Source organism: Lepisosteus oculatus, chromosome 13 (genome assembly GCF_040954835.1).
Source record: "Lepisosteus oculatus isolate fLepOcu1 chromosome 13, fLepOcu1.hap2, whole genome shotgun sequence".
NCBI lineage: Eukaryota > Metazoa > Chordata > Actinopteri > Semionotiformes > Lepisosteidae > Lepisosteus > Lepisosteus oculatus.
Window position 1 is genome coordinate 8010804 of NC_090708.1, and position 12817 is coordinate 8023620.

Genomic DNA, 12817 nt, shown 5'->3' on the forward strand with positions numbered 1-12817 from the left:
AAATTATTTGAATTGCAACCTTATTCAAAATCCATACCTAACTGTGAAAAAACAATGCGAAAGTATTCCCAACCTCGCGAAAAGAGGGGAGCATGTAGACCAATAGACATTTCTGATAATGTATTTTATTCTGTTATCTTTGGATGTATTACTCTGTAATTATGGTTGCTGGTTCACTTTAAGCGGGACCTGTTCCATTGTCCTAAACTGCTATTTTAAGAAGCCCTCGGAATAGGCGTCTAAAGACGATTAACTGAACGGTTTGTGTCAAGGACTCCCAGTTTGTGTTTTACGGCGCGATTATGAAAATGGATTTCTAATTTCAAACAGACGCGATGAGGAAACTCTGTTGCTCTTGTAGGGGGGGGACCTAGAGAGAGACGGAGGCGGAACACATTCAGCACACAAATCAGAGAGAAGTACATCATCGCAGGATATATGAGAAACCCCAGACGAGGTGCCATTCTGCTTCTGGAAGGAAGAAAAGGCTGGACTTAAAGAGGAACCTAATCACAACCTGGGCTGTGCCTGTAATAGGAGCAATCTCATAAGAAGCTGAGCTTCAGGGAAAGGAGTTATTGCTTCACTAGAACAGTAATTGTGGTACTAAATCAATTCCTCGGGCCCTGCACTTAACGCAAGATTCTGGTACGGCGTTGAAAAAGAACTTGTGGCTGGAGAATACTATTTGTATTGTTATTCTTGTTGTTGTTATTATTATTATTCCAATTACTCTTGGTTTGTTTTTGTTTTTCTGTGCGTAATGATGGCCACTTATCAAAACCAAGAAGATGACGCAATGGCTTTGATGGTTCATGACACCAACACGGCCAAGGAGAAGGAACGACCCAAAGACGAACCGATCCAGGATAAGAGTTCGGAGAAGGCAGACCCGTCTCAGAAACCCCCTTATTCGTACGTGGCTCTTATTGCCATGGCTATCCGAGAAAGCTCAGAGAAGAGGCTCACTTTATCCGGCATCTACCAGTACATCATCAGCAAGTTCCCTTTCTACGAAAAGAACAAGAAGGGCTGGCAGAACAGTATTCGCCACAACCTGAGCCTCAACGAGTGCTTCATAAAAGTGCCCAGGGAGGGAGGGGGCGAGAGGAAAGGGAATTACTGGACTCTGGACCCCGCTTGTGAAGACATGTTCGAAAAGGGTAACTACAGGAGGAGAAGGAGGATGAAGAGGCCTTTCAGACCCCCTCCGACACATTTTCAACCTGGAAAATCACTGTTCGGAGATGGATATGGTTATCTCTCCCCACCGAAGTACTTGCAGTCCAGTTTTATGAACAACTCATGGTCGCTTGGGCAGCCTCCCACTCCCATGCCTTACAGTTCGTGCCAGATGGCCAGTGGCAACGTGAGCCCTGTCAATGTGAAAGGACTATCGGCGCCGTCCTCTTATAATCCTTACTCCCGGGTCCAAAGCATGGCTTTACCCAGCATGGTAAATTCGTACAACGGGATGAGCCATCATCACCATCCGCACGCTCACCACCCGCAACAGCTGAGTCCGCCGACTCCAGCGCCTCCCCCGGCTTCTTCGGCAAACGGAGCCGGCCTTCAGTTCGCCTGCTCCCGTCAGCCTGCAGAGCTTTCTATGATGCACTGTTCGTATTGGGATCACGAGAGCAAACACTCCGCATTGCATACAAGAATAGACATTTGAGCCGACGGTCCGCATGGAAACAGGACTTTTTACCCACTATTAAATGCAAGCGAAAGTATTTTGAAATGATCATGGATTCTGTCACAATCTGTTCCGTGCCAAAGTTTCTTGAGGGAACCCTGTGTCATCTATGATTGAACGTATTGTGTAAGTGATGAGACATTATGTCCTTAAAGCTGACAGAGAGAAAGCTTCTGGGGGTCATTTTTTTCCCCAGTGGTAGACTTGGGGGAAAAGAAGATTAATGTGTTTTTTGTATGGTACATCTGTACAATGCGACCACTTCCCTTAAAAGGGAATTGAGATTACAAATACTATTTAAATATAATGTGTGTAAGAACGTCGGATTCAGATTCTGTACGTTTACTGTGCTGTAAGAAGTTGAACTATGTGCTCTTGTAAAACAACAAACATTAAGAATTGAAATGACACAGTTGTACGCCCGTGTGGCGTTTCCACGTCATAAATGTGTTACATGCAGAAGTGTTCGCCAGGTTAGCAAGTTATGTTTATTCCGAATAACAGAACGTATGGTGAACTACAAGACATACAGAAAGTTATGGGTTAATGTGTACATTGTTAGACCAAAGAGATATTATCTGATTTAGAAAGCGTTTAACAATTTGCAATCCTAACTATTATGCATCATTCAGGGCCAGTTTTGAACTCTTTCTTATTTTGTAAACTTAAAACTTTGTCTCATTCATGTTGGGACCATGTTAAACTAGCACTTTTTTAGTTTTGTGAATTACTTAATAAACCTGTATTTTATTCAAAATTTTCCTCTTCGTTCGTTTCTCAGTTTCTTCATTTGAGGTGTTAATATTATGTAAAAATAAGGCATAGGCCTTTAATTAACAAGTGAATGCGAGGGTAACGTGAAATAAGCGTTAGAACCCTATTGATTGACCCAATAATTTTTCATAGTTGTTAAATGTTTTTGTTTAAACTTCCGTGCAATGGACTTAAAAACTTAACCGAATTGCCCCGCATCTATTTCCTTGTTTTACTTTTTGTTGTGAAAACGAAACATGGGGCACCCAGAAATATATTTTTAGACAGCAAAACACCACATAGGTTTAGACCATTGAAATCTGAAAAAACAAATTCTCTTGAACAAAAATAGGATTTTTACTTTTCAATAGTGAACACCCTTTTTCTGTTAATTTGTGAAAGGGAATTATCATTGAGCATCTTAATTTTTATATATATTTATCTTAAAATTGTACGGCTAAAGATTTTGATGCAGGACAGTAGCGGTCTCATAGGTCCTTAATTCGCTACCATATTAATATTTTGTAATTATATATTGATAGCTTCCAATGCAACTACTCGTGTTTACAGAGGATGGTTATTCAAATATCTATTTTTTATTTCTAAGCCTTCTATATTGTATATATGTTAAAGAAAGATAATCCCTCGCGTTAGCATTAATATAATGACTGTTAGGAGACTAGTATACTTAGCTGTTTTTTGTATTATTTCTTATTCCGGGCACGTTTTTTTTTTCTGTTCGACACAGCAATACTTGTTTAACACTTCAAATATCTTAGTGCCTACTTTCACCGAATTTTCCCTAGACTTCTCATTACATTCAGAATGCTGTCATAGCTATTCCAAAGGCCAAAAGTAAATAGAACATTGTTATGATAATGGATTTATTTATATATATATTTATGGGAATAGGTATGCAAATAAAACTTGGCAAAGATGATTCATGACGCTCTACAGTTCTGAAAACAGAATTTTAACCAGAAGAAATCAAGTCTTTGCTATAAATGAAGGTTTGAATTTCCTAAGGAGATGAAGGATCATTTTAAAGGATAATACAAATCCCATATAATAAGAAACAAAATGTTGGATTGTTTATTAGTTTCAGTCCGATACTCATTGGGTAATATTTAGTATGTTTCGAGGATACCGTCTTTCAGTGAAGTAGAAAACACGGACCTGCGTACAAAAAGATCCCAATTTGTTATATTATAGATCTAATTATTAGTTTACTAATGACATATCACTGCTTATTTACCACTGCAAATATAATCTAATTCCTGTGAAACCTGAATTTGTCATAGACAACTCAATAAATTCAAAATACTAACCTTATATAATTATCTTTTCTCTCCAAAGACTGGATAGTATGTATTTCAGGATCTTTCTCAACTTTTGTTCTGTACTTTAAATAATTTATTACAAATGAAAAGCAATGGTCGTACTAAGCTCATATTGCTTTTTTTATCAGTTATGCAAGAATCCGTTTTCACATTAAATGAAAAAGTGTTCGTTCAGATACCTGTTGCTTTAACGTAGACACAAGGTCAATAGAACATCAAAGGTTTTTGGTGATCTGGGTACATAAAACACTTTCCTGATATTTTGGGGTAGCTAAGCCAGAACTGATACTGCCTATAAAGACATCAGTACATTTTGAACAATATTTCAGCATTTATAAATCTTTAGAGTTTCGTTTTTTCAGTAAGGTGTATCATGTTGTTGTTTTAGCAAATGCCTCATTACAAATGATTAAATCAGGGTTTCGGTAATCGCATTAATAAGGAAAGGCTGATAATAAGAAATAATTTGTTTTCCAACATTAATTATTTTGCAGTTGTCTAAATTATCAACAAATGTGTTTGTTGAATTCCATGCATTACGTCTGCCGTGCTCTGGTAGCTGCATCTGAGAGTCTCGAGGGGCTTAAACACTTAGAAAGAGAAACAGGATGATGAGTGATACGTTTACAATAGACCTTCATTTCTTAACTCTTTTGTTTCGATTATGTAATTAAAGGGAAGCTCATCCGAAAACGGCGCACGAGTACAGTACACTGTCACTTATAGCGACAAGTGTTTGTAATTTTAGGCCCCAAGCAGTCATACGCGTTGCCTACTGTATATCCGTACACTTGTCATATTGTAACAGTACTCCAAAACCAGAATTAATTGATTACAACTTTTTTATAAAACCAATCGAGAGATAGGCGCAACACGATTTAGAGGAAAAATCACGTGGACATGAGTGTAATTGTTTCTTATCTGTACAGTGCAAATACAGGTCTAGTTATTTATTTACTACAGCTATAGGCCTCTTGCTCTTCTTTCTCCACCCCCTTCAGGCTACTAGCAATAATAATAATAATAATAATAATAATAATAATAATAATAATAATAATAATAATAATAATAATAATAATAATAGTGGTGGTGATGGTTGTATCAGTAAAAGCCAATTTAAAGAAAATAGTGAAGAGAGCTTTAGTGGTATTTGAGGAAACTAATCTGTAGTTCTGGCTTCCAAAAACAAAACAAAAAATCATCACAATATTCTTTTGAATGCATCTGGTGAAGGTTTTGGAGTGCGTGTTGAATCACATTATGAATGCTATGTCTCTGAGGAATCATGCAGGTTTGTAATCATTAGAACTGAAGATTATAGTGACAGCATATTGTTATATCGTTTTCCTTTGTTCAGATAGAACGAAGACAATAACCTGAATTTAAATAGATTTCTAGCTTTCTGAACTCAGATGATTCCCAGCGCTCTTCAGCCGCTCCGGTTACAATCGAAGGTTACGATACGGCCATCTGATTTCACTTTTTTAAAAAGCAGGTACAGTGTATTCAACTCGGCGCACTTCTGCAGGAGGAGTTCAACATTTGCTCTTTCTTTATTTAGTCCTTTCATTGTTGTTACGTTTTCGATTTAGTTGGCCAATGCAATAGAACTGTGGTGTCATTCCATTGTTATGGATAGAAGTGTTATTCTGTTATGGTTTTTATTTGTTCTTTGATGTCTTCGTGTTATATTCGTTCTAGACATTTTAATATAGAGTTTACATAAGGATTGTTTTAAGTTTTTTTCAGCTAAGAATTAAAACGAACCAACACATGGCCGTTCAGCTAGAGATGTTTAGTGAATTATTGTCGACATTTAAAATGTATGTTTGCAAATGGCGAAGAAAAAGTTGTAAACTGCGAATATTACTACGCTTTTTACTTTGTTAGGAAAACTGTTTCTTCTGGGCCATTTCAAGCATCTTAGTAAAGAAAATGTACTCCAGTTTTGAGTAAAATGCTGCGTTTAACTAAAATGATAAATACTGTATCCTATCCCTAGCTTTCGATTATATGATATTAAAAGATCTTGATCTTTACGGATGCTCAAATGATAAAGAACTCTTGCAGAATAAAACGGCCATTACCCTACGTTATACGATGATGTTAATAAGAAAGGGATCGACTCCTTCCCTTAACCATATTTACTGAAAAAAATGTGAAATTCATAAGCTTGAACTTTACCAGTACACAGCCGTGTACCACAGATGGTATTGTATTCATGTTTCTTGGAAACGCAAAACTGTGTTACAACTCAGTTGTAGATTAATAGCCTACTGTTCGTCAGTATAAAGCCCATCTGCCAATTAGCAGACCCCTAGGTTTCCACGAGTTCCTGTTTGTCATATTGTTTTAAACAGATAAGTATTTGCTGTTCTACAACAAAGGTCTTCATACTGTTTTGTAGGAAAGTGTTTTTTTTTCTTTCTCTGCAATTTTAGTCTTTTCTTTAGATAACTGCGCAGTCACACAAATACGGTGTTGGGTTTGTAGCTTTCTATTATTTCAAAACAATCAGACAAACAAGGTTCAAACTTCTATGCATAATAATATAATATTATATATATATACAGGATTATAATTTAATCATCGTTATAAACTATTTGAATTATTTCGTTCCCCGGCTATTGCCTGTAATGACCCCGTTGTATGTGATTTGACAAATGACCGGCGTGCAAAACCAAAAACCGCTCTCTGGCTTTTCCATATGCTGAACAGTTCACTCTCGTTTCGAGCAAACCACTTCCTTTCAGAAAAAAAAAGAAAAAATATTGAAGAACAGGAGGAAACTGTTTTAGAAGAACACATAATTTCCAGTTCACGTTTTACATTCCTTCAGCGTCTCCCTCTTCAAATAACACTCGGTTTATTAACTATGACCTTTCACCGTTATTTCGGGGTATCCTTCTAACATCTTCATACAGAGCAGATTAGACGGCAAATAGAATCGCGCATTCGCCGCTTCCTAAAATGGATGTTTTGTAAATAATCACGAAAAGGGATAAGGGTATTTCAAAAGCCCAATTACAAACACTGAACAAAAGCACTCGTGTGTTAGGACATTTGTTTTCACGTTACTTTTTGCGATAGATGCTTACAACAACAAGCTAAACTCGAATATCGAGAAATAAATGACGCGTGTAATCAGTGCAATGACGTTGAGATGTATAGCTGTCCTACACAGCGACAACGTAATTTGAGAACGTATAAATCATGGTCTACAATACCACAAATTATATTACAATTGAGTTTTTTTTAGAAAAGAAAATGAACAAATACTTTTAAAATAAAACCTATTTCAGAGTAGAACTAATACGGAGGAGCATATATTCTGTCTTTATCAGTGACTATTTTGACCAGAATCACACAGCGGTCCCCCTAATCCGTTAATCTTGGATTTATATAAAATAAAAAATTTCTAACAGGTTATGCAAAAAGATGACGCAGTATTACCTCAGCCTGCTTTCTAAAACAATTTTCTTTTCTTTTTTGCCTCGTTATCACTTTAGAAATTAATTACTGCTCTTAATGCTTCAGTGGTGAATTCTTTAAACGATAAATACATATATTTTTGTTACTGCTCGTTTCCAAACCGCTTTAAGTGTTTATTCCCATCGCTTAAAAACGAAGAAACCAATAATCAAACAAACTAGCGGAAATAAACAACGACATGCAGAAAATTAGCATGATCAACTTATCTCTAAATGGTTTGGAAAACGAAAAGGTTGATCTTTATTCTGGAGCGAGCGATGGAAGTGACGATGTCACGTTTTTCTTGTTTTGGGCCCAGAGAGTTTGGGCCGCTGCATCAGGTTCTGGGGGAAAGGAATTCTCCTTAAGCCAGTGGTCATCTGTAGAAAGTGGGCAGTACATAGATTGAAAGCCTGTGTTGGCACCCTAAATAAATCAAGAGTCAACCAATCATCGGCCGTGAATCATCAGCGTACATTCGTGCGCTTTTCCCCGAGAAGCTTTACCACAGTATCTATTTCCCAGACTTTAATTAACACGCTAGGAATCTGTGTTGCATTCCGAAAAATAATAATCTATCTCGTCAGCAAATGTTTCTCGTATTAAATGCCTATTTGCCTTGCAGTAGCTACAGTGTTGCAGCATGAAGTAATTTACGTCCACTCCATATAAATCGCACACCCAAATATATACGTATTGTTTTATGTACAACGCTATACCTACAGGAGGTAACCTATGCCCTAGTTTCCAAGTTAGGAAATAAGCAATAACGTACTATAAATGGTGGCTGGAGGATATTATTTTGCAAAACGACGTTATCTGAATTTCTAAACGAAACAGTAAATAACGTACACCCCAATCCCTTTTTTTCACCTATTGACACATTACAATACAATGACGTAAACACGTAAAATGTATGAACACTGATATACTATCATTAATATAGATACATCGACTGTGAGAAAGACTGTACTCCATTGAGTCCAATACAGGACAGGTAATTATTTTATCACACTCCATTAGTTCATTACAGGCTATATTTTAGATATGTCAGACCAGTTTGTGTTTCGTACGTTATGTAGCCTAATGACGATTTTTCTCTATTTCGAATACTGTGATATTTTAAGAATAACTTCAGTTGGCGGCAGCATAGGCTAGTTATACCAAAATTGACAATATTGTTTTCATAGCTTTAAATTTATATTTTATTTTGTATTTCATTCTTAAATGAGAATTTATAGTTTTATTTCTGGAAGATTATAGTTGATTAAAAGTGTCACGATTCGTTTAGTGCTTAAGGTAAATTGACCTCGATCAATAATTATAGATTCGTAAGATAGTATGGTGTTGTTTAGAAAACAGCCTTACTGATGAATGAAATATCAATTGTGTTAAGAAAATAATTAAATTTGTATTGCTTATGTCCTAAACAACCACATCAAAGTTTGATTAGAGACGATGATTCTTTCGTCTATTCGTAACATAATTTATTGACCCAGACCTCTGTCTTAGATACTAAAATTACATAAGAATTTTGTCATTCTTAGCGGGTTGAACAGAACAACAGAAAGATAGGAGTATGGGGAATTATATGCAATAAATGTGTTATTTTTAGCATTATAAGCAATAAGACACTGGCACAGTTTTTTTTTAATATAGGTACACATAGCCGTGGAAAATGGGAGTAGAAGCATGCCCTCAATTTACATGCATCACAGCCACATGAAGTTCAGATTTCTCCACGGACTTCGGCAGTCAACAGGTGGCCAGTCTCGTGAGCAGCCTGTGTCCGCCAGGCGGAAACCGGATCGAAATCCTACGCTGGGTCAAAGAAGTGGACAAGAAGCAAAGTCGAGACCCGTAAACTCATCTCACCTGTGACTTGAAGTACTGTAAGCTACGCTTTTAAGCCCGGTGTCTAAAGAGAAATGTCATCGCCAAAGCAGTCAGTATCATAATGCCCTGTCATTGTAGATTACGTGGCATGAATGCGTCGGGAATAGATTACATTAAATTATACCCTCCCTACATCCTATGGAAAAATGCAAAACCTAACTAATTCTTTGAAATAGAGGCAGAATATCTCATCTTATTCTTTCAGCTGGTCGCCATTTTAAGAAAAAAATCACTTTTTTTCTCATTGTGACATAAAACATACAAGTTATTTTTTGCTTGTCTAAATCCAATCTTTTATTGGCTAGAGATTGAACATTTGCTTTGGGAAAAATGAAAATAATTTGTGTCATCCCTCTTTTAGTTGACATAATGATACCTCATTAGGAGGTGCAAAAATTCCTCGGACGATTAAGGCGTATTACCTAATTTAATTTTAAAAATGTGATGTGCCAAATAAAAATAATGCATTGCTATCTCTTGATTTACGAAGCATAAAATATACTTTAATTCTAGTATTTTTATATGATGCCTGAGCCGTGAAGGGCATGCATAAGACAAGGCTGAAACTATTACCATATTGCATCCGAACACCCGTGGAATGGGTTGATTTTGATTATGTGGAGGTCTTTTAGAGATGAGCATGACTACAGTATATCGCAATGTTGTCGTTATTTCCGCTGCTTTTGAAAAACATCAGGAATAAAAAAAAAATCAGGAGCAACTTATTAACACCAATACATTAATTAAGACTGGGAACATTTAGAGTGTCATGCTGCATAATGATTGTATCTTTCCCATTTGTTATTCCTATGGGATTGTACACTGAATTATGTGAACTGCACTACATTTTTAGGCATACTGTAATGTTACCACAAACCTCAGAAGAAAAAACAAAAAGCCCTTCACATGGTGTGGTAACCTCATCTAAAATCACTTGGTGGAAAGAATGTCCTGTTTTGGTACATTAACATATTTATAAGAAATTGGCAAATGTTAGAATATTCTAGGAATACAAAGTACTGATAATTGTACCCAGAAAGATATCAACTAAAAGCATTAAAGCAAAACAAAACTGTCAGTAAAGCCCTAATAAATTACACTGTTAAAAACTTACATAGGTAAAATCTAAACAATTTCCAACTTTGTTTTAAACACCAGAGTTTCTGTTTTGTTGGCAGGACGTTTAGATTTCTTTTTGTTCTTTGTAGTGTGACAATTGGAGCAGGTGTGTGACTAGACAGGGCAGTTGACAATCAGTGAAGAACTGTGTGAACAATAGTCCTGCATACAGGATCTCTTCAAGTGCTGCAGAGATAAGAAAGCACACAGCCAAGAATTCCTAGCATTGGATGGTGTGGCCATGAAAGAAACAAAATGCTGGTAAGGTAAGATATCAGGACACATCTTGATTAAGGAGTATGAAAATTCCACTGTTTGCATTTTATGTACTACATTTATCTCTAATTAAGTCCAAGTCCATTGGATCTTTGTTCTTCATTAAGAGTTTGTAGACTGTGAAGTGAAAACATTATTTACACTGATGGAACATTTCTTTCCTTCATTAAATGTATTACTGTGGTAAGTTATTAAGAATAATTTATATGGTAGTGAATCAGAGGCAGTTTAAAAAAACTGTCACACTAACAGGAAATTATTGAGTTCTTTGATATGTATGCTTCCTGCTAAGAATTGATATTTGATGGAATTTGGGTTGTATTCTAACACATGCTAAGAGGTTTTTATTAGTTGATCTTTTTTGCATTAAGTTGGTTCATAAATCAGAAAACATTTAAAATATTGTGTGATTTTTTTACTGGCATTCTTTATTCTGTTAAGATGTGAGAAGGGACCAGCAGTTCTACTGACTCATATGATTCTCCCAAGTTACTGTAACACCAAACAAACATACTTGAGAAAGTATGTGGAATTACATGTCTATTCTCCTGCTTCTGAATTTCTGTTTTAATAATTAACTTATTCAGCTCCCTGTAATTAGTTCATATTTTCCCAGTAGGTGAAAGTGGAAAAATGTAAAACAGTAAGGTTTAATACAGGTTGCATTCATCATTATTCATGGCTTATCTTAAAAAACATGGCTGACCTTTGAGTACTGTATGAAAATTAGTATATATGTATATGTACATGTACACAACTCAAAATTCAGTGTCCCCCAATTCTTTTTGGTCGGCATTCAGTAGTGTGCACCTTTTAAATTGGTTGATTTAGAAGAAAAAATACGTTCTAACACAGAATGTGCAGGATAGATTTAAGCTGATAGCAGGTAATTCGGCAAATTGTATGAAGATTAAGTGAGCATAGTATTTTTCCGACTGAAATTACAATTAATTTTAAAGACGACGTCTAATAAAAGTACGTCTCTTAAGCATGCATGTCTTTTTTCGACAAAATAATAAACCCTTTATTTTTCTCCACTGCCGTTCTGCTGAACTTTCACCTACCTTGCTGTATTGACCTTATCTCTTCCTCTCTCCCATGCATTCTCTTTCGCCAACTGGTGTTCTTTGTTGCGGGTATTCAATACAATTTAAACCTACAAAAATCAACTTTGAGTTCTTGTCATTGAGTTATTTATTTATACAGTAATGCAAAACAAATATTAGAGCCTTACAAAATCCTTGGACATCAATTCCGGGGGCTTAAATGTTAACAATTGCATGAGCCTTTACATTCTAAGACAGACACTATATGATTTTATTTTTAAAAGCATATATATGAAATGCTTTACGTCTTAACTTAATGCATACAAATCCCTGCATCAGAATGAGCCCAGCTCATTAGAGTCATGTTGGGGTTGCGAGTTTCCCAATGATTTCACACAATTGAATTCCTGACGTTCTTGAGAATGTTTTAGATTTAAGCACAACCGTTTCCAGTTGTACGGTGTACACATCACCCCAAACCTATTGAAATGGAGAGTGGGGTCACCAGTGTTTATTATACATCAGATGGAAGCAGGAAAATATGCTGAGATTTGATTCACAGAAATCCGGCTATTGTTAAGATCCGTGTGCGTATTTTTTATTCTTAAAAATAAAAAAAGGTAATTTGGTGGCATTTCTTTGTCTTATTTATGCTACTGTATAAACATGAGAAGCTTTTATTATTTTTTTACCTCCAAAATCCCGGTTCTTAGACGTGTCTGTATTCTCCACAGAAAAGTACGTGATGTTTTATGTAAAAGTTCTTCTGTGCGTTTATTTTATTTATCATATGCCCTTAAGAAACAATAGATTTCGTTAAACTGTCCGGTCGTCAGCCAAAATATTGCTGTATTTTTTTTTTTACACATTGTAATTGGAAATAAACACTGAGTGTTTATTAACTGGCTAACCGCATCACAGCGAAAAAAAATAGAACTTCAACCAAAACTGTTAACCATACTGCCCGTTAAAACTACAGAGCACATATCACAGTCTTTCATACAATCGCAAAAAGAGATTTAAAACACAGTCATTAATTCTAACAACTGTAGATGTCAAAGTCGAAATGACATGACACAAAAGCCACCATTCCCTGACATATTTTTTTTAATTTTGTTGTCAGTATTGAAAAGGGGGTCTTAATTTAACCACAATTACAATTGTAACACAAAGAGCAAAGGCGAGTAATTTTTGTTTGGCCAAAGTCTAATATAAAC

The 12817-nt window shown here is 35.9% G+C and overlaps 1 protein-coding gene across 1 annotated transcript; it reads left to right on the forward strand.

The window, feature by feature from the left end:
- Nucleotides 1–293: 293 nt before the first annotated feature.
- foxl2a (forkhead box L2a) lies at nt 294–2460 on the forward strand. The gene is made up of 2 exons (XM_015360957.2): nt 294–648; nt 792–2460. The coding sequence occupies exon 2, from the start codon at nt 800–802 to the stop codon at nt 1676–1678; it is 879 nt and encodes a 292-aa protein (XP_015216443.1). The 5' UTR covers nt 294–648; nt 792–799; the 3' UTR covers nt 1679–2460.
- Nucleotides 2461–12817: the final 10357 nt, after the last annotated feature.